The 22,992-nt window shown below is 38.3% G+C and overlaps 3 protein-coding genes across 9 annotated transcripts in view; 2 read left to right on the forward strand and 1 right to left on the reverse strand.

Moving 5' to 3' along the window:
• Positions 1-1,398: 1,398 nt before the first annotated feature.
• On the reverse strand, positions 1,399-4,371 carry Cdc37 (cell division cycle protein 37). 4 transcript variants are annotated; one of them, XM_076420590.1, is made up of 6 exons: positions 4,221-4,371; positions 3,966-4,160; positions 3,449-3,582; positions 2,700-3,147; positions 2,312-2,617; positions 1,399-2,017 (listed from the first exon to the last, which is right to left on the reverse strand). In XM_076420590.1, the coding sequence occupies exons 2-6, from the start codon at positions 3,996-3,998 to the stop codon at positions 1,778-1,780; spliced, it is 1,161 nt and encodes a 386-aa protein (XP_076276705.1). In that variant the 5' UTR covers positions 3,999-4,160; positions 4,221-4,371; the 3' UTR covers positions 1,399-1,777. The 4 variants fall into 4 exon arrangements, with proteins under 4 accessions (XP_076276705.1, XP_076276708.1, XP_076276707.1 ...); XM_076420593.1 differs by having other exon boundaries at positions 3,966-4,097; positions 4,221-4,359; XM_076420592.1 differs by having other exon boundaries at positions 3,966-4,155; positions 4,221-4,354.
• A 427-nt stretch (positions 4,372-4,798) lies between these two features.
• Positions 4,799-9,483, forward strand: Ints7 (Integrator complex subunit 7). Of its 2 annotated transcripts, XM_076420571.1 has the most exons (13): positions 4,799-5,072; positions 5,228-5,547; positions 5,625-5,849; positions 5,908-6,157; positions 6,250-6,323; positions 6,403-6,548; positions 6,617-6,962; positions 7,188-7,447; positions 7,530-7,730; positions 7,790-7,883; positions 7,976-8,079; positions 8,205-8,700; positions 9,197-9,483. In XM_076420571.1, exons 1-13 carry the CDS (start codon positions 4,982-4,984, stop codon positions 9,473-9,475), a joined length of 2,886 nt encoding a protein of 961 aa, XP_076276686.1. In that variant the 5' UTR covers positions 4,799-4,981; the 3' UTR covers positions 9,476-9,483. The 2 variants fall into 2 exon arrangements, with proteins under 2 accessions (XP_076276686.1, XP_076276687.1); XM_076420572.1 differs by lacking the exon at positions 4,799-5,072 and having other exon boundaries at positions 5,406-5,547; positions 5,636-5,849.
• A 1,007-nt stretch (positions 9,484-10,490) lies between these two features.
• The window catches only part of LOC143207299 (lachesin), a 79,061-nt gene continuing 66,559 nt past the window's right edge, over positions 10,491-22,992 (forward strand). For 2 of the 3 annotated variants that reach the window (XM_076420580.1, XM_076420581.1), the window contains exon 1: positions 10,935-11,076. The gene's annotated coding sequence lies outside the window, so the exon portion shown is untranslated. Of the gene's footprint in view, positions 11,077-22,992 lie in introns of all 3 variants that reach the window. The other variant, XM_076420582.1, reaches the window with a different exon arrangement.

Below are 22,992 nucleotides of genomic sequence, written 5' to 3' on the forward strand. Positions count from 1 at the left end.
AATATCGCGCTTCTACGTCGCGTTCGATGTGACGCGGGTAATACGATTTCGAATTAGCTACTACAACGGCTTAGAGTGCAATTTTTCATATGTAACATCTTTACTTTACGGTAAAGTAAAGTCAAAATATGAACTCGTTCTTGTCATAAACACAAAACTGTGTGAAACATGATATTCTCGTTCATTCTTTGTGTTCAATATCCAAAGGTCTCGATTAACTCAGCACTCGAGTACTTAAAGTCAGCTCATTCAAATAATTGGAAAAAGAAATAAATGTCCATATAGCTCGTATGTCTTACGTATTTTTATTTTGCATAAATAACTGCAGTCTAATCATTACACATTATGTGAAAGGAAATATAATACTTTAAGCATTTAAAATTTATTTAGAAGAATGCTAAACTTAATTCATACCGGTATTATGCCAAGAGGCTGTACCGAAACCGAAATAAATACAGGTATTTTTTCGGTTTTTCCAATGCAAAGGATGCCCCAAATAAAAAGGAATTGTGTACCACTTACCCAAGAACCGTCAAGAAGCACCTAAATTATAATTTGCATTGAAAAAACCGGAAAAATACCGATATTTTAACGATTTCGGTTTTCATCCATTTCAGTATTATTTCGGTTTCGGTACAGCTTCTTGGTATAATACCGGTAAAGGCTAAAACTGAAATATATGTTATAAACACAATATGTAATATGAAAAGAATTTCACTGTATATATTTTTAGTAAACATGTGCATCGTTTACAAGATGAGAGAAATTGAATGCACCTCCTTTATTTATAGTCATTTGAATTTTTATACAGTTTTCAATATATACATGTAAAGTAACAGCAAAAGAGATTAAGTGTTCGCTTAGTGGGCACGTGAGGGAGTTCATACACACACACACACGTGTTTTACCTGAATTGCGTACATCAGTGAACGTATACATATAGTGGATGTCCATCCCGTTTCCACGTCTTGAGAAATGCTGCAAAGAACAGCATTCCTACATGCACTTAAAAGTCTCATTTAAAAAAATATATCTGTTCATAATTTTTCTTTAAGCCAATTATGTAAAAATTGGGAGTAAATGTCAATATTTATTGTTTCCTTATCATTTGGTATTGCAAACGATGTTTTATGTACAGAAGTAAATATTTTTGAAATATGCAAACATGATTGTTTATTATACAAACCTAAACGTTAATAACAGAAAATGGGCATATACTGAGAACACCATATATCGTTTTTACATTAATTATTATTGTACTACCCGTCATCAGTGTTGAATGTTGGAAAAATTGAATTACAGTAAGAATTTGTCGCTATCATTCTTCACCGAAAGTACCATTGATGGGAATGCTATTCTTCGCTGTTTCTCGCGGGGAAATATAAACGGGCTAAGCAATTATAGTGTTCAACTGTGTATATGTATACAATACCAATATGTGCAAACGTTACATTAGACGGAAATACAAAAATGATCAACGTAATACATTTAGAGCAGAACATATCACATTTTTTCGTCATAATAATTCTGTATAATCAACGATTCTTTTTATATTACATATCCTATTATAAATCGGAATTATGCGATAATTCAGTCTTAAAGTAATTCAAAACGTAACACGGCAATACAAAGTTTCTTACAATAAGAAGAAGCCAACGATGGTAAGAATTTCATATTTCATTGTCACCGACAATATTTTATTTTAACATATTCATGAATCTAAAAGATACTTGCATAAATGAGTTAAGAATTTCAACACAGAATTTACAGATTCACATTATTCCGGGTCGGGCGTTGCTTGCGTATCGTCTTGCGTTTTGGCTGGTGCTTCACCTTGTACATCATCTAATGATAGTTCGCTGTCTTTCTCCATCTTCTCTTTAGATTTTGCATCGGGTACCCAAAGCCCACTGCTAATACATCGCTTTATGTGATGGCATGCTTCTTCTTGCGGCATCGTCGCTAATGTTTCATGCAATAGAGCAATATCTTGGGTCTCAAAACATTTTTGTAGGGGCTGAAAGAATATATCATCATTGTGATAAATGTGTCCAAAGTTACGGAAGCATTCTTGTTTATTATCAACACTTTATCTACTGGAAGCCTGTTAATAGAATTTTCAGTAATTGCGTTGTACCAAAAGGAAGCTGAACAAGTTTCTTTTATATAGTAATACTAAAAGGAATTATTATTGATTATTATTGATGATTATTGATTATTATTGATACTATTGAAATTGCATCGATCATAAACTTTCTAAAATTATGGAATAATCGTCGGTAGATTGTTAACATAATATATTCTGCTGTACCTCCGGAAGACTTTCGAATACTTCGAGTGGATCCAGACCCCCAGGGCCAAGACGTGCTTGTTTTTCTTCCTCTTCAGCTTCTTTGAGAGCATCTGCTATTTTCTCGGCAGCTCTCTTACGTATCCTATCTTTGAATGCCCTAAGTTCGTCGTCAAAGGAATTTTTATATTCGACTTCAGCGATTTGAATGCGACTGAAGAAGGAACCTACACATGCTCTCGGATCGACGTCCAATTGCTTTGATAATTCCAAGATATACTGCACGCATATGCATTGATGAGCGACATGTTCCATTAAGTCGTGTTTCTGCAATGAATATTCTTGTTAGCACAATCATGTCTTAATAGCAATTCAGATGTCTAATACAAATAATTAAGTATGTCCTCACTTCCTCCATTTCCAGATTAATACACCAAATCACTAAATAGTTTGCTGTATTCTCACACATCAATTGTGGGTTCTCAATCAAAAATTTCTTACTGTCGTCGTACTTCCTTAACATACCAAATGATTTCAATTTCTTTTCATTCTCTTTGACAAACTGTTTCAGCTTCTTCTCTTTCTCTTCATCCGACAAGCCAGACTCATCATCTTTACGAGTTGGCCTTGTGTTAATCACAGTCTTGGTGAAACCATCCTGACCAATAGTATCTACATTCCATGGTGTTAACTTCTCCTTCTTTTGTATTTCTTCTTCCTTTTCTTTGATTTTCTTCTCCTCCTCCTCGAGATCTTGCAAAGCCTTCCTCAATGTACACGCTAGGTCTCCAAAATCCTTCTTTTCACTTTCTAGTTTTGTAAGCTGTTCTTTTGTATTTTTTAATAGTTGTTGTGTTCTACAAATAGATGATAATTATAGAGTGACTTGGAATTATACGAATCGTATTAGATAATATATAATGTTTGGTAACAGGTGGGATGGTTCTTCATGATAATGTATAAAATAAAAATCTTGATTAAAAATATTGCAATTTCAGATTTGTTTTTGTGTATACACCAGCTCTCTCAGATTTTTACTTTATACTATCCTGAAGATTCAGCTGTTAAATTTTCTTTCAACTGTTGCTGAATACCCTATATAAGAACAATATATTCAAGATCAGTGCGCTTCACAGAATATAAATAAATTAAACATACTCTGCCTTTTTCTTTTCAAGCTCTGTCTGTTCTCGTCGTCGTTCTTCCATTCTTTCAACTCTGGCTTGATGACGCCATCTGAATAACGATGGTGTATCAATGTTTGGATGAGTGTCATCTTCATCATCTGAGATCTAGCGAGAAGAAATTTGAATTCATTTATTATTTACACAAGAAAAACATTTTGATCATAGTAAACAGATCCAGTTTACATCTGGTAATATCTCAATAAAATCAATTAGTAGATCGAAGTAATCGAAGAAATTGTTTATCCATGATAAAAATCAAGCATTCGTGTGCATTTAACAGTTCGATGTATGTAATAAATAATTTTACACATGTACTTTATTATGCAATAGGGGAAAGGTAAGAGTTTAAATCAAAATGGAAACATTTAGTATCAGTTTACTTGATCGTGTTAGTTCGGTTAAAATAATAAATAAACTGTATTTACGAGGGCTCTACTACCACTCTAGAATATTCCATAAGTATACTGGACCAAAATGGAGGTCCTTACCTCAATATCTTTCCACTTGCTGTAGTCCACCATTCTTCTCCCGGTAGAATATAATTGTTCGTCGCTATTCAGTTCTTATTGAGTCAGATATTCACCAAGTATAACCGCAACAGAAAATGTCTTCTCACTTTCCTTGAACGTAGAAACACGACGCCCGCACTTGGCTAAGTTCAATTGTCAACTGCAGTCACTGCACTGACATGAACACAGAAATCTACATATATAGGTAATCTTTTATTCGCGCGAGATACATACTCCGATTCCGATGTCCGATAGTCCGATCCAGGGTAGTTTCACTCTAATAGGAGTGAATAGGAGTGAATAGGAGAACTGCAGTCCGATCCGAATGATCCGATACCCGTCAACCCGTCCGATGTGCCAGTGTTTCTCAACTTCGTCAATTTGAAAACATGCGATTTCAAATTGAATTTAAAAAGATCGCATCAAACAAAAAAAAACTAAATAATATAAACTAAATAATAACAATTTCCATCGAACATTTTTTAATGAATTGAATTGGGATTATTGAAGGGAGGAATTTTTTAATTAAAATTTAAAAGTTGAATATATATATTTTGTAGAAGGGTACGTGAATTCTCAAACAAATTATCTATATTCTTTATAGCCTTCCTATTAATTATGTTTTCATTATTTTGATAGATATACCGCAATATACCGTGCGCGCGCCAGATGATGGCTGGCAAAGTGTATCGTTCTATATCTAACTAAGCTAATTCCTCGGCCAATGGCGATCCCCTACCATATCTAACTAAGATAATTCCTCGGCCAATGGCGATCCCCTACCATCGGTAACACAGGGAGACTCCGTACTGCTCCAGGTACTCCGTGACGGAGTTGACGTTGACGGCAGTCAACTTCAACCAACTTCAATGCTCAACTACCGTTGACTGGTTGATGTTCATGGGGCCACGGGGCGTTTGTAAATACCGCAAAACTGTGGTTATGAAGAACAATTAATATTGTTTTTACTGAATGTACATGGTACATTGACAAAAATGATTGGAATGCGAATGAATGCGTTTAACGATACGGGACTTGGTGAACCGGAACAAGATGCAAATACAGCTCTTATAGAATTAGACAAAGGTGTGTTTATTTTTTAATCAAGATTTCCTTAATAATTTTCAAAGGTTTTCAAATTCTGCATATAAAAAATATTAATAAGAAGCCTGTTATACGTACATTTGTATGCTACATTTAGAATTAATATTTTTATCGACTGTTTTATAATATTTTTTCAGGTTTGCGTTCTGCTAAAATTGGAGAACAATGCGAAGCAATAGTGCGTTTCCCGCGGTTATTCGAGAAATACCCTTTTCCCATATTGATCAATTCTTCCCTATTAAAGTTAGCTGAGGTTTTTCGCACTGGCAGTAATTTTTTACGCGTCTGGGTGCTCAGGGTATGCCAACAAAGCGAGAAGCATTTAGATAAAATTCTGAATGTTGATGAATTTGTACGCCGTATTTACAGTGTGATACATTCTAATGATCCAGTTGCCAGGGCTTTGACTTTAAGAACATTGGGCAGTGTAGCCGGAATTATTCCAGAAAGGCAGCAGGTAAAACATAAATTAATGAATTAAAATTATATTCTATATGTACGAAGTTCAATATAAAAAATTCCAAAATCTTTGAGGTTCATCACAGTATAAGAAGGTCATTGGATTCTCATGATTCAGTCGAGGTTGAAGCTGCAATATATGCAGCACAAATGTTTGCTGCACAATCGAAACTATTTGCTGTCTCCATGTGCAGTAAAATATCCGACATGATTAGGGGACAAGCAACGCCAGCATCAATGAAATTGCAGCTCATACCTATTTTACAATATATGCATCATGACAGTTACACAGCTTCCATGGTATACAAATCATACGATCATTTAATCTCCAATATTTTAAATATCAAATTTGTTACAGGTGAATAAACTGTGCATGGAGCTCCTAGCTAATTATCCAGCAGTTGAATTTGTTAGGGTGACACTAAGTGCCTTAAGTACTTTAGCTTCTGCAACATTGATTGATATTCCACAACAAGTTGTGCTTCTGTTGCGGTATCTACAAGATGATCCAAGATTATCTATCAAGCGTCATGCTCTGCATTTATTGCACAGTTTGGCAAGGAAAGGAGCACATTTGTGGCCACAGGGTGCACTCAACAATTTAATAGGTAAATATAACGTGTGTATATTGGGTCAGTGCAAAAGAACATGCCCAATTCAATATTTGAAAGACAGATTTTTAATAAGCCTAAAATTCTAGAGAGTACTACAACCCTTCTACAAGATGGTGCTGGAAATAAAGATCTTCTCATTAGAACACTAGACGTGATCGAGGTCATTCGTCATTTATAAAATTAAATCAAGAAATTGTTTGTATATTTGAAAAATTAACAATAAGTTTTTTGTATTCTAGGTGCTTAGTCAGAGTGCAGTAACGTGCGATGCAAATAGGGAAGAAGGAAATCCTTTGTTGTCTCTATGTGTAAGTGCTTGTTACTCTCCTGACCCTTTTGTAGCAGTAAAAGCAATTACGATTTTATCGAGAGTTGCATGTTACTGGTATGTATTCTATCATTGAAAGAGTTTAATTACTTAATAGAGGTTTATGTATTAATTCCTGTTTGCAGTTATGAAGAAGGTTTACCCGCCTATGGAATACAAGATGTTGTATCTTGCCTTGAATCTTTAACTGTATTACTAGCCCTGGACGACAAATATCTGCATCAGCTGAGAGTGTGCCTGCGCTCGACTGTAAAGCTGTGTTGGGCACAGCCTACTCATTGTTCTGTATTTGTTGACGCTATTGGCGGCACTCTTTTCAATGCAAATAGCGAAGGTGGTCAAAGCGAGAGACAAGCGGTTGCTTTGTGCGAAGCTTTGGGCGCCATTGGAAGCTTAGGGGAGAACACTTTGCTTCCACTTTTACCGGATATATTGGCGAAGCTCAAGCAGACTTTACACGTGCATACAAAGGTGAAAATCAGCATAAGCTTATTAATAAGTTGAGTGCTTTCTTTGTAGTCTCTAAAATTCTAATCAAAGTAATTTATTGAATGAAATCAAAATCGAAAAAATTGCCTTCTACTATTTTAAAAATTCGTTTACAAATATAGACAAATAATTCCGTCTCCCAGTTTTGCTAGACATGGCGCTCAAAGTGTTAAGAAGGAAATCCTATACGTAACATTTCTTTTAAAGGTCATGTTATGCACATTACTCTTCCAAATGGTAGCCGGAGGCTACGAATGGAACACAGAATGCACAGAAGCGGTGGAAGAAGTTATCAGGAATGTGGACGGCTGGGCCAAGTACCGAATTGCACGAAGTGCTGCGCGATACGGTCATCATACAATAGCAACCCAAATATTTAAAAGCCTGAAAGAAACAGTTGCATCTGAACAACTGCACTTCTGGTTGTCCGGTCTGGAACTAGTTACAAAAGCTGAAAGTCACCTCATGTTTGTATAATCTGTTCCAGATTTATTAAGCTATTAGGTCAGTGCAAATGTATCTTCATTTCTGAAATGTTACTTTTTACAGGGAAAAGACAGAGGATACGGAGAGCAAAGTGAAAGTGTACATTGTAGAGAAGTTGAACGGAGCTATTGCACGTTATGCGAGCGCATGTGCATCGTTGAAAGCCGCTAGCACGCCTTTGCGGAGCTTACAGTTTGCTAGCGAGTACTCGAAACTCCGTTGTGAGTTTCTTCAGGCTATTGTTCAACTATTACATTCTTGCAGGTAATGTATCTGTTGTATTTACAAAAATGCATATTAATAAATGAACAAACATGTTTTAGGTCACTTTGCACAGCTCCACCACCAGCCATTGCAGTTACGGTAGTACTTGCGACTAAGGATGACCTTCAGCGTTATGGTCGCGTAACCCACCAGGTATTTCTGATTTTCTCTTCTTATAATCCACCAGAATACCCTTTTTCCTTGATTTGGGAAATTGTTATATCGCATTACACTGTGCATTTCAGTTACGAAAATCGGCCCAGGAGTTGAAAAATTGTGCCGACAACTATCAGAAACTATACCAATCGGCTTTTGACGCTGATCCCGGTTCACTGGCAAATATAAAAGCGTATCCTTTACCAAAATGTATAGGGTCAGTCAACAAGAAGTTCTATCTGAACTCAGATGAAGTGTAGACTTAGAACACGTGCTAACATAAATTTCAGTACAGTTTTCTTGACCGAGTACGCTTAGATTGCAAGAAATGTGTCGTTTGTTAGCGAACAGCGTCGAACGGGTTTGCGGTGGTTCTGGAATCTGTACATATCAACAGAGCGACGTAAACTTCGACTTCGGTGACACCGTTGAGATGCGTCAGTTGGCTCGTTGTTGCACAGAACTGCGACGATTAGCGCCACCCTGGATAAGCGAGGGAAAAAACGCGGCCATCAGCCACTCTAGAGTGAACTGTTTGATCTCGCAAGTTATGCTACTCGCTGGGAAGAAAATGAGATTGCCGATACCTCGTTACTACTTCCAGTCGTTGCAGTCGACGACCGTGAAGTTGTCCGTCTCACCGCAACCCCGTGTACTCGGCGAACCTGTTTCTGTGCCTCAAGGTAGCCAATTGGCGCTTAAAGTTGAGGGAGTACTGCGACACGGGCGTCGAGCTTCCCTTTACAGGTCCGTCGCCGCTGTTTGCATTTCCATTTCCACCACTCCTCCTTCGAAGATCAACGCTGACCAAAAGGTGAGCTGGTTGCGCCAAAGATTCAGAAATGTTGCCAGGAACACTGAGGTTTTAACATTTTAGCTACTGGAAGCTTGTTAGTCCTCTTATTAATGCTCATATTGAGTATAGTCGTCACGAAAGGGTGGCAATTTGTGGCTCAAGCACTTTTCATGTGATTTTCTTCATAGCTAAAATTATTAGAATATTTATCTTGTGTCTACACTTAGTTTAATGATTGAAAATTAGGGGGTAACACCTATGTAGGCGCTCGATTTTAACACTACGTTTGTGGAGCACTAAGAATGACTATTTACATTACTTTATAAAAATAACGAGAAAGTGTCTATTCAAATTTTTAACTATTTTTTAAAAATATATACCCAAAGAAATAAGTACAATCGTAAATTAAATTTTTTGGGGGAAGGGAAACAAATTTTTTCGAATCTTTACAAGTGTAGAAGTTTTTCAGAATGGATTATGTTTGCAACATCTCAAGAAAGGTTTTTCTCCGCAGGATTCGAACGCGAATGAACTGCAACAAACAGTTACTCCGCATCGTGACTTCTTCGCCTGCGAGTTTTTGCTCTCCCTCGGAAGCAATGCAACGGGAACGACAGCATGCGCAAGCAACAACTCGAGTGTAAACAGCAACACGAACACAGGGGGTGGGCAGTATCAGGTCACAGCGAGCGCCAGTATACTTGACAAGGATGGCAACGTTTGGAAGTGTGGTCCGCGCTCCACGCTGCAAGTTAGAGTACACGAAGAACCAGCCAAAAGAAAGCTTCCGTGAACTAATGTTTAAACAACGTTGTTGTTGTATATAGCGTGTATGTACATTGGAGTTGAGCGAAGAGTTTACAATAAAACCGTGCCCGTTTTCAACTGAGATAATGAGCGTGAACTTTCTTGATTCAAATTTTATAATTTTTCTCTAATTTGAAGAATTTGTATTTATTGGATTCTGTTGCAGGCACCTTGACCAATATTCAGAATCATTTATTTATATTTGCTACATGTTTTGTTGAAACCTGTTGCAATTACCTGAGTAAATCTTTTAGAATCATTCACTTATTACATTGTGATCTTCATGGAAGAATTATACAATAGTTATGGTCTTTTCATCTACTTTAAAAGAAACCACCTCGTATATAATATCGAATTTAAATAATCGCTCTTTTGTAAATGAAATCCCGACTAAAGGATGAAACGCTCAGTTCATAATGGACATGTTTTGAAGTTGTAAAAAGAGTATTTGTTATGAGTTATCAGTGATCTGTGGATCTTCGTGCATTTTTATGGCATTTACGTATACATGTGTAAAATAGAAGGAAATGATTGTATCAACCAAACTGAATCACTTGACTATCCTTTCTAATCCTTCCTAAAAGGACATTGCAAATATATTCAGCAATTAGGGTGTTCTTGTTGCAAAGACATAAATAATAAAGAAATTAATGCATTCAAGTAGGTCATGTGAGGAAGGTCTCCAAGTGCTAAGAGTTAGAAGAACATTTTATTTTATGTTAATTATGAGTTGTGTGTGTGTGTGGAACAAGCTTGTCTTCTTCATTTTAACATGTTGAATGTCACGGTGGGGTTACTAGTGACGAGCGCTATGGAATTACATAAAAATGATCGTTATAAAGTTAGTGAATATCGATATTAGATTATGGCGTAGAGGTGAGAACTTCGTTAACAAGTAATTGATCATTGTTATTATTATTAGTAACGTCAATCGCTTCCACAAGTAAAATAGGTGAAACGCACAAAATTCGTGTGGCAGTTAACGTGTTAATGTTTATAAAACAACCTGTGTAAGTGGGGATTGAAGATCTACAGATAATACATTCCAAATTAACAAAATGTAAATAAGCTTGATGTTACAGGTAGCTTTGGCGCGATAGTCGAACAATTAAGAATCGTTCCTCGGAATGGAGCACAGGAGGCCCTTATGGTTATGCGAGCGGTACCATACGAGGCGCGTTAATGAAAAGGGGGATTCCCGGTAATCGCGTGCCACGAATGTGTCTAGCGGACTGCAATTTTCCATGGCCTACGATTGGCCGCGTTTTCGCAAAATGCGAAAGCGGTTCGATGGGGGGAAGTAGGGGGTGCAACAGCGGCGGGGACAGAAGAGAGAGAGACATGCAAGCCTCGTGAGTCGATGTGCGGGCAGACGCGCCACGAGAAGGCCCATAAAAGGGAGACCGCGAGGGTGATCGCCGCACAGTCGCGCACCGTCTGCCCGCTTGCACGGTACGCGGCATCCCTCTGCGTCGCGGCGCGCGAACCTACGATCGTCATCCCCCTGAAGAGCAACAGTTATGCCCTCAGATCATCCCATCATTGGCTGACACGCTTCGCTGCCCAAGCATCACGCGTGTGCGCGCGGTAAGTCGCTTACTCCTCCTAGCTTTTTTTCATATTTTCCCCATTTCATTCCATTCTTTCACTTTTAATTTTATCTTACATGATTGTTTTACCACAGCTTCCCCTGTTAAGTCTTGTGCAGATACCCGGATCCATGGGTTTCTTAATAATTTTTATATTTTGTTGGGAAGATATGATCATACGTGATTCATAGTTTAACATTAGATTTACGGGGTATGTCATTTTGACGGGTTCAAATGTTTTTAATTTACGATTATTGTAAACATGCATCTATGAGATATTATTCAACAAATTTATTTCTCTCAGTATATGCTACAAAAAAATGCCTAAAAAGTTGGATAGTTTAGTGCTCCGAAAACGATTCTATGTTAACGATGAACTTGTGTGGTGTGTTATGGCATTGACAAAGTTGAGTTCATTTAGATTTGAACACGCTGGCTGCCAATGTCACATTTGTATGGCAATCGTGATTTCATATTTCGTGTAAAGAAAAACGAATTACGTTTACGCATGTGATTATTTAAAATTATAAGTAGACTACTATATTTAAATATTTAATTAAAGAATTTAAGAATGCATTCAAAGAACTTCCAAGTTCACTGTGACGATTTTTATTTATATGAAACAGTTTCATTTTTAACCGTTCTGTCAGTATTCAAAAATTTCCATGACATCGTATTAGATCAGAGCAAAAGTTCGTGCTCGATTTCGTATTTAATTTTTGCAGTGACTTAATATAATATATAGTGCTTCATATTTGTCTGTCTAAAATGTAAGGAAAATTTTACAATCATCCAAGAATCTGTTTGTTGACGTAAATATTCACCAAATTTTGAAAACAAATTGGTACTAATTGACATAGGGGTTGAAGCTGATGTGTACATATTGGTTGCCTACATAAGGGGTTAACACTATGTATAACTACCGTGCACTAAAATCTGCCATAAATGGCAAGACTGCATCTATTTATGCTTTACAAAATGTTTATTATGATACGCGCAGTAAATTAATTTATTCTACAGTTTTCCATGACAGTATCTTCATAATTTTAGTAGACAGTCATTTTGTACCTGGATAAGTTTATAAATGTATTTAACATTCTTTTAGAAGAGTGTTTTGATAGTTTCTATGACATATTTCGATAAAAATCCCTTTAATTGGTGTGACAGTCCTAGTGTTAGATATGGTTCTCTTTGATCTTTCGCGGGGGGTGTAACTGGTTTTCAGACTTCAAGCACCCCACCGGAAATAGTATCCTCAATGCATAATAATGGACTGTTCTGGATTTCGAAATTACTGCTATTTTCTAATCTAACCTTTGTGAATTAAGGAAAAGGGTTGGGAATTGGATTAACTGCTTTTGTAATGCTATTAGGAGTTATAGCCATTGTAACCGAGTATTCGAACTATACTCTGTATGCACTCTGACTGGAATGATTACCTGTTTAATTATGCTGAACTGGTTTTTAATAGCGAAATATCCTCAGCAGATTAAAATTCAAGTATTTAGAACCCAACATTCAAACATTTCCATTTTAACAATTTTACCACGATCCTCGTAGGATATGTGACATGAAGACGCGAACATGCTACAGTGGGTGTTTAGAAAACAGTGTGCAAAAAGATTTACTCTGTGCGCGAGTCTATTGTCTCTTCACATTTTGAAATACATATTAATGTAGTAATCTGAGCAGTGTATTTAAAGAACTCGTGAACAGATTCTGAATTTTCTTTATTTATCATTCAGTTCACGAATGTGTAGAACATCGCGAGATGGAAATAGAATCATGTTTCATTAAATATTTTCTTCGCTACTCAATCTTCCACGAGCTAAAATAATTATTATTTAGTTCGTCTACACGATCATAAATAACTCGAACCCGTTCCGCACCTCCAAATTATTGATATTATCGTAAAATATAAATTCGAAACGACAAAAATTAGTCTCGTCACAAAAAAGAACTGCTAGTAATTAGGATATTTATCCAGTCAAAATCCAGTATGTCATGAAAATCGACAAGTGATCGATGCCTGGTGTTCCGTAAATCAGCGTCCAGCAACGCGAACTTTTATTTCTGTCTCGAATCGTGATTACACCAGTTGTAGATATTATTACCGAGCAAATCTATCTGAATCTATTTTTGCATATTTGCCCAGTTTCGATTCTGTCGGTAGACAAAGCGATTTGATTTGGAACCGGGTGTGGAATTTCATTGTTTTGAATTCGTGAACATTACCGTGGGAACTTTTGACTTTTCAGTTTCAATTTTCGAGAGAGTTTCGTGTGCTCGGGCGTATCGAGCGAACTTGAAATTTTAGTTTCTTGATAGGTTTCTCACAAACTCCGGAGGAATCGTTCATAAAACGAAGCACCGGTAAAGCGCGGGCGACCGGGTTTAATGACACCATTGAGACGAGACAAGCGCCAAGAATTTCCCTTTTTCTCTCTCTCTCTCCTTCTCTCTTCTAAAACAACTTCCTCCGCTGACGCAGGATGACCGATATTTCTGACTTCAATTAAGCGACGTAAATATCGCAGTGAAATGATTACCGGGGCGCATGCAATCGCAACTTTTTTGCAACGCAAGAAACGGTGGTTAATTGAGGCACGAAGTGTTACTCGAATGGGGCAACAATATTTCTTTGTCGAGCCTCGTTCAATTCGCTCGATTGTTCACGCTTTCGTTTTCAATACGCACATTTAATTGCTGCACGATGGTAATGGTCCACGGGGACAAAGGATATACCTAAATGGAGGAAGCATGTGCATTGTCAGATTTAAAAAAACCGAGGGACGAGGCAGATCCTCGTGAATTGATCAGTGTTTGATTTTCATCTCCCTGATATGTATACAAAGTTCTCGGAGAACGGTTCACATGGAACGAGAGACAATTATGCTACGAGACGACCTTTGGTTCGATTTCGATATTGTAGTAATTCTGTGCAAACTCACAACTTCAACTTTTAGTAAGAAGTGTATAATATACATTTATCTTTCGTCGTCTATACATATAAAATATAAAAGTATGTGTGTGTGTGTGTGTGTGTGTGTGTATGTATGTATGTATGACTGCATCGTCTGATTCGGTGGGTCTGTCGTACGTGTTGTCCATCTGTCGGGGTTGAAGTTGTCGGAGCGCGGTGGTTGTAAGTAATCGGCCGGTTCGGAGCTGATCCGTGTGCGTTTTTTGTCTGCTATAACAACCTTTACAGGTATACCGCCAGCGCAGCGGTCGGGCGCAACCCGCCCGGAGGACCGCCGCGCGCCGCGAGCAGCTAGTAGGCTTTAAAAACAAGAAAATAAATTGTAAAAATTTAGACAGATCTTATGACTAAACTAGAGGGTAGGTGCAATTTAAAACAGTGGAGGGAATAAACCAATTTAAGGATGTCGATATATTATTCTCTGCATTATAAAAGATTTGCAACGAAAAGAATAAATTGATATTTGGCTTTCGTGACCTACGATTGACGAAGAACATTTTTATTTGGCGTCGAAATCCGCAGTTTGCTCTCATGACTATATTTCTATTCTATTATATCTTTGTGTTGTTACGTTTTAGACTTTAGATTTACACAACGTACTGATGTTTTTTTGACTGTAGTTTCCCAAACGGATCGAGAAAGAAACTTCGTTTGCCAGCATAAGGGATTGATTTGTCAAGTAAAGTTCGCGGAAATGCTTGCATCGACCTCTTTTAGGGTTCTTAAGAAAATGGTGGAAGTTAGCGACGCAGTCGGTGCATAATTAGCAGGAACCGGTGAACGAGGAACAAAGAAATATTTGAGTACTTGTACTGGGTGTTCCAAGTTCGGCCGAGTGAGATGAAAGAAAACGCTCTGCGAGAATAGATCTTTGGTAGCTTTGTTCGCGAAGTTCGCTTCCCCTACCCTCTCCAGAGGTATGGAATGTTTGACGAGAATGATAACGGATTTGCCTTCGCTTGCGAATACTATCGTGCTCGAGGAAAGTTCTTCTAAAAATAACTGATAGAACATCTTTCGAACAGGTTCGACGCGGGATTTTAGGTTGGCGGAGGGTATAGTTAATAATAAACTTGATCCATTAAATAAACTAACGGTAAATGGCTGTCGCGTGTACGCTAGCACAGCCAGAAGTGTGGACTCGAGTAATTTAATTCACGAAAGTGGAGCGTAGTGTTTTAACCAAATTTTAGACCGTTGCCGAAAACAGATGAACATGATTTTAAGGAAGTTCTTGAGATGTACTTTATTGTGTGGCCGTCTTGCATTTCAGTTTGGGTCTATGCTGCGGTTTAACCGATGCCATTTTTGCGAGTTGTCTAGTGTCTCTTTGATGAATTTATTGGTTTATCACCCTGGAACGGCTGACTTCATTGGGAAAGTCACCCGGGTTACCCTCGGTTGGTCGACAACTCATTTCGTCGACACAGCTTTCATCGACGATTTGACCGTGTTAGTGTCGGTCAAACCGTGTCGATGAAGACATTTGTCGACGATTTGACCGTGTAAATAAAAACATAGTGTCGACGAAAGTTTCTGTCGGTCAAATTGTCGATGAAAACAGTGTCGGCGAAATGAGTTGTCGACCAACCAAGGGTAACCCAGTCACCCTGGCCCTACTGCTCTCAATGGTACATAAAGCAACGTGGGCCCCCTAATTTATAGTTTCCAAAAAATGCATGGAACTGTTTACGGACGCTGCCCTCTTTTAGAATTCATTTTAGAAACTTCCCCATTCTGTTTTATCAGTTAAGGCCTCACTTTCAATATTTTGGAATTTTCACCCCCACGAGGTTTCTTTATTCATGTGCCTTCATTATAAAGGTCAGTCGAGAACTAGAATCAAAACCATAGTCAATCGCTCTTTATATCTTTTTATACCATTCTCCACACCATTAATTTAAGTTATCCGAAAAAATCCGACTTCTTTTTATTTTATTTATTACTTCTATTTGCGAGGCTTGTATCTCAGCAGCTTTTTAACGTGCGTTTTTTCGTCTGCGATTTCAGCAATCAAAAGTTTGAAAATTTATACTGGAATCCATAGAAAAATTGATGTGAAGCAGCTCCCTACGAGATCCGCGCTTCTCTTCGAGCCAACGATCGGGATTTCTTGATTTTCAACACGATTTCGATTTTTATTTTCAATCAGAACGCATTTATCATAAAGTGCGTTCCTCTAACTTTCATTTGAGCCCCCAAAAGTTTGAAAATCCCTACAGGAATACATTTTTAAATCGACCTAAAGTCCTTCTTTAACCTGGAATTCTGATTTTGCGGCATGAAATCGAATTTTTTTCTGAAGCAACGGTGGTCCTATTACAAAGTGCGTTCTTCCAGGCTTAATTCGAGCCGTTAAAATTTTGGAGATTTCTAGGGGAACACATCTTAACAACTCCTTGTTTTTGTCATATCATATCAAATTCAGTAGTTCATTGTACCTGTTGCAGTTGACCGTAGTTCGTATATGTATAAACAAATGTCTCCACCAATTCCCAACAGAAGCACGGTTGCAATTAGGCTGGCCGTAGAACAAATGCACCGTTAAACAACGTGCTTCGAAAATTACCAGGTACTTAATTCGCACAAAGAAACGCGAGCGAATTTATCAGCACAGACAGTCACTGACGGTGTTCGTGTTTAACCTTGTTTCGCAGATTCGCGGAAAAAGCGCGTCGCCGTCTCGAGCATTTTCTATTCGAAATCGTTGCATCCGCTGTCGGCATCCAGCCATAGTCCTTCGATTTCTCGGCATTCTGCATGCGAATCAGTGCACGCTCTTTGATCACGACTATCCGGGGAACGAGCGGTGTCCTTTGATCCGGCGATTTTGAAACCGCCTCCGTAACTCCGTGTGTAAATTTCACGGAAGCGAACGTGTACATCCCGCAAAGTTGTTTCAATTCGTCTCGACGTCGTTCCCGAAAGCGTGTAATTGCTTTTTTCCCCTCTCCTCTCTCTCTCTCTCTCTCTCTCTCTCTCTCTCTCTCTCTTCATCCCCATTCTACTAGTAACCCCCTTTGAACCCCCTCGGGCCGCCAATTATCCTCGCGCATGATTCGGGTACGCGCCGTTTACACGCCACGCTTTCGCGCGGATACGAGATGAAGACTATACTCGCATAACATAATGTACAATGACTGTACTGCGAGGCGGCACCGCACTAAGCATTGCGGTTTAAGCTGCACGGACGATGTATGTGCCGTGATTTCGAACTACGGGCTGGCTCCCTGGTACACACCAGGGCAGGAGAGAGAGGTGTAGTAGTTGTGCTAAATGGTTCGCAAACTAATGCTCAAAATTCGGGCAATGTCACGACGATAGCGCGAGAGAGGTCGCGAGGGGACACACCAGGCCGAAACGGACTTCGCCGAAATGGGATCGGGGGCGCCGGGAAATTCGGGCTGGCAGTAACCGATGCCCCGGAAGATCCTCGGCACAAACTTTCCAAAGATTGAATTAAATAAAACTGCCTCTTCCGGTTACTCTTTTCGCATCTCTCCCTCTTTCTCTCTCTTCTTCTTTTTCTTCTTCTTCTTCCTTCTCGCTGTTTCGCTGGACTACTTTGCTCGTTAAACCGTGCCGAATGAAACGACTTTAGGAAAAATTAGCAGCGAATTTCGACGGGTTGCTGAATTCGTATCGGTCATCGATCGACAGGAGACTCTGTAACTCGACCGGATGTTTATTCGTTCATAGTGTTTGAAGGATTCCCGGAGCAAGGATCAATAGATGTGATAAAAGTTGAGTGCTCGGGTCGGCAAGTTTCAAGATATTCGTGTTTCTTGCGGAGAGTGTATTTTATGTTTTAAAAATATAATTGTGGCAGCATAATCGTTCGCTTTCATTATAATCTTTCTTCCCTTAATTAACACTGAACGTACCGAGCACGGGGGCCGCCTAACACGTATTGGCTTTTATAGAAATTAGAAGATTGAATTTGTTGAAATTTCTGACACATGTTTGTAGTTATACGTTTCACGTTATTCTTTATCGGTTTACCAGGTTAACGAGGTTATATTAGAATTCAGTCGGTACAATTTTTTTTGTTTCAACTTTATAGACTGTGATAGAGTCAACAGAAATATGAAAACTCAATATCAATTTTCCAAATGTCATCATTCTTCCGATATTTGATTTTCCTATTAAATTGTCGATACCATTTTTTGCACAGACGTACTTAACCGTTTCGGACAGCCTCAATTTTTATTTTTCCTTTACCTCAACGTTTTTAAAGCATATTTATACAAATATCAATAATAGAATCAAATTAAATGTTGACGATACTTCACATCTTATTTTCGCATAATAATTTCTTGCTACTCTTTCTCGTTCCTGTTCCGTGTCATCCTCACATCTTTCCCTCGCTTTCTTTCCTCTTTCACCTGTTTTGCTTATATTTCGTTCTGTCTCCTCCGCTGTATCGCTTGATATCTGTTTGTATCATCTGTATGCTTTACCGAGGGGCCATGACTGTTTATTTGAATAAACAAGCATGTCGCTGAATTTTTCCCGGATTTTCTTCCCGCCCCTAGGTATCGTAAAGTAGTTTACGAAAAATGGCTTCTGATCAAAACGCTTCGATATTATACGGCTTTTAGCGTGTTGAATTAACGGTCAGCACGTTAAGTGTTGTGCTTTTCATACGCTAATTGAACGAAAATTCAATCATTATATGCTTTAGGGTGTAGGGTCTTAATTCTCTATGATCTTGGTGCAGTTTCTGATCCAGTTTCGACTGTCAGATTAAGGCATGCAAATTATTTATCACGTTATTCAGGGGTGATGCCAATTTTTGATTGTATTATTCATGGGTAGCGCAACGTATGACCATATTATATGTATAAATGCGCACGTGATTGGAGTATCGTTTCACTTGAGTGTTGCCCGCACTCTCAACCAGCATTTCCATAAAACGGAAACACATTCTCGTTATCTTTATCCAATTGCGAGCATCAAGAAATTCTCAAGTTTCATTTAATTACACGAGCTTTCTTCACCGAGGGAGCGAAAGGAACAAGAAAGAGGAGGGAGAGCGAGAGGGGGGAGAAAAAAGGAAGGTAAACTCGGTCCTGGAGTGAATGAATTCTCTTTCGAACGGCGTTACGTAGCAGCAGCCCGTCGAGCGCCTATTGGATTCGGTGTAGTTGTAACGGGAAATGGGAACAAGGTTCAGTTTATTTTTCTATGCATAGCAAATCTCATTTCCTATACCTGTATGCGAAACAGATATCTTATTCCCATCCGTGCAATCAAAAATACAAGATTCCGTGGATATTCCTCAATACACGGTATCCTCACACATACACACACGCACACACACACTCACGACGATCTCTGCAAAAAAACCATAAACACGTTTCAATCTTCTGATTTACGTGTCCGCGGTCGTCCAGATCGTTTATGCTTCTAATTGCGACGATTTATTAGGGCAGCTGGAGATTTATACGAGCCAGTCCGTAATCTATCGGCTCGAGGCATATAATTTACAATTGGTTTTTATAATCGCCGGCGATTAATCCCGTTTACGTCGCGCGTCGGCCTGTTATAAAAATCGACAAATCTGCCCCCGAGTCAAAGTTAGCAAAGCGAAAGTTTCCTAACTCCTAAATCCCGGTCTAACACCTCCTCCAACCAGACTACACTTAATGTACCGTGATTTACGACCCCCTTCTTTTTCCAACCACCCCTTCCCCAACCCCCAACCACCGTCGTAATCCAGGTAATTGCCGTCGAATTTGAGCTAGTTTCCTTTACGACTCCGACTCTAAATCAAATCCCGTTTATTACACAACTATGCTGCGAATTTGTATAAATTCATTGAACACCGGCGAACGCTCGCCACCGCACCGATCGAACAATTAGGCTGGAACTAATTAAAACGTCGAAGAACGACCGACTACGATTTTATTCGAATCCGAAGAGGTTGGGAGTGATCGAGAAATTGCGAAAGTTTATGCGAGCTACATGCACAGTAAATACGGCAAATATGCACTTCTGCGACGATGGAAAAGTATCCACTATTGTGCACGATTTATTTATTTAATGTTTGAATTATATAATAGACAAGTAACATACGATAATTTGGTTATTTTTAGAACATGAAAGAATAGGTTTGTAGTTTCATATTGTTTGTAGTGCCATATTGGGGCTCATTTTAATCAGAAAAATGTCACGATTATGTCGGTAAAATGTACGGTATATAGAATCATTAGAAACAAATTAACTTGATATTTCGTTGACTTGTTAATTCGCTTCTATGTTTGGTGGTAGCTGCAAGAGATCAAGGGATACTCTTTGTAAACAATGAAAGTGACAGTTTGGTGGGAAAGCTTGCACAAATATCGAGGCGTTACTTTGCTCAGAAAATCAACACATGTCTACCATGTCGATAAATAATTATTGACGTGAGTATGAAACGATTGCGTAAAGGATTCTCGGGGATGAACAGGTTTTTTCGCTGTTACGAAATTGGCTGTAACGCCCAACGGCTATCGTCCAATTAAAAGGCATTTTAATTTCATTCGGTTTGGTTCGACGGTGTTTGCGCTGGTCGGCTTTCAAAACAGAGGCTTTTCGCCAGCTGGAAATTGTGTAACCGATGATAAAAAGGATTTGCGAGAGCGATTAGGGGAGGATTCGTAAGAGGAGCAAACACGGGGTGACTCACGGAAGATGCGACAGAGCCCATCAAAATTCGAACACGTAACAGTACTGATGGAACGAATTGAACGAATTTTTGTTTGCCTTTTTGTGCAAGAATATTTTCGATAGATCGCTACTACGATTGGTTTCTATTGTGGGAGAAAAAAAGCGATATGTTTGAATCGAGTAATTGAACGTACACGGATATTGACCGGCCATGTTGTTGTTTTTAACTTCGTTATGCCTAGCTTTTCAATTGTGTATACGCCATTTGATTGCGCCACATGCATTCTAGCATTCCGGTCTATTCAAAAAGGTAAATTCGAGCCTGCTTCCGTGTAATCATCACTTTGTAAACCATCCTATATTTTACTCCATCGTTGCACCATGCAATGTCGAATCTATTGTAATTTTAGTCATGATGTTGACAGATTTGACTGCGAAATTCGCAATTTTTTAATTTGAATCGTTGGATTGTGAGATATTGGAGAACATAAATACTCGGTTTCAAGTGTCATGGCGTACGACAAATGGGGTTCGAAAATTGAATCTATTCTTCTGTCTCACAAATCACACACACACTTAAAACATATGATAATGGAAATAGATTTGTTTAAAAGCGAACTATTCCTGTGATCAATTCGGTAGAAAATCGACTGGAAATCTTTTGACCTCTTACGAAGCGAATTACAATTTCATTTTGACACAGCAATGAGTAGTTATTGTGCAAAAGGACAAATAATACAAGGGCTAAGGAAGAAGATAATGAGTTAACGAGGGAGGGTAAAACAATTTTGCATAAACATTTCCAGTGCGATGACAGTGTCGCATCGTTCTAGCATGGTTCCCGAGCACCTGCCGTATCAAAGATTCTTACCTAATTAACGACCCACTCATGCGCCGCAAATTGAATCATCTTATCTACTGTTCTACCACTATTTCCGCTTCCGTTGGCTGCACCCTCCGGTCGCGTAGGGCACATAGGGCAGACAGGGCTCACATTATGTGGGGAAAGTGACGAAAGTGAACGACAGGAATAATGGACAGGTTTGGGTAGGGTGGCTTCCCGTTCAGTAGGGGCATTTGTTCCGCTGACAGTAACTTGTGCCCGTAATAAACATGCCGTGCCAGCAGATTGACTGATGATACTGTTCGCCGTTGGATGTTATTGGTTGCCTCTATAACATTTAACAGTATTCAATATCTCGACAGCGGTCCGGTAATTATTCCCGTTGCGCTTCGTCTCTCTAGCTCTCTTTTCCTCTTCCACTTTCTCGTTCTACACCGCTTTTTTCATTTTGACATCGTGTAAATTTATTTTCACCAGGAGTCGTGGCTCACAAGAAATGGATGTTTACCATCTGGAACTAAAAGTCGCTCTTTCACCCTTATGCCAATAATCAAAATCTCCTACGACATTGACAATGAAGTTGCTTCACATATAAATATTTATATTTATGCTTCAGGACTACGGCGACATTAGAGTATGGATTTTATGTATTTATAACAATAATCACACCAGATAAACCAAAAAATTGTCGAGGACCGAATTGAACTTTACAGTAGAGTCCCATATAACACGATGAAAAAATTGTTTAAAATTACTGTGTGTCTATATCTTCTGTGGCAGTAAGTGGCGTCTTACGCAATGTTTTGTACCTACATGTACTGTACATTTACTGCAACATACAATACATGCAGTGGGTAACGTAAGTATTCGAACGCCCTTTAAAAAAAAATAACTTTTTTATAATTCTACCAAACGACCTGATTTTTATAATTAATTAGAAGTATTGGTATATGAAATGATGTGCAAAAAAGATTTTCAAAAATTATAATTTCCAAGGTTACATGCAAAAATAAAAAAAGGCATTTTTTAAAACCTTTTTATTTGAGTCCTTAATTAAAATTTAAAATATATGTTTTGTAGATCTATGTTAGTTATACACATGCTGAAAATTTCATCGAAATCGGTTGACGAAGGGAAAAAACGACACGCATCGAAAGATGTACGATTTTGTGGATTTTAAACAGAAACTGATCAAAAGTCGTGTAAAACTACGATTTTCAACATTTTTAATCGATTTTGATGAAATTTTCAGCACGTGTATAACTAACATAGATCTACAAAACATACATTTTAAATTTTTTTTAAGGGCCCTAACAAAAAAGTTAAAAAAAATGCCTTTTTTATTTTTGCATGTGACCTTGTAAATTATAATTTTTTGGAAAATCTTTCTTGCACATCATTTCATATATCAATACTTCTAATTAATTATAAAAAAT

Source organism: Lasioglossum baleicum, chromosome 3 (genome assembly GCF_051020765.1).
Source record: "Lasioglossum baleicum chromosome 3, iyLasBale1, whole genome shotgun sequence".
Lineage (NCBI taxonomy): Eukaryota > Metazoa > Arthropoda > Insecta > Hymenoptera > Halictidae > Lasioglossum > Lasioglossum baleicum.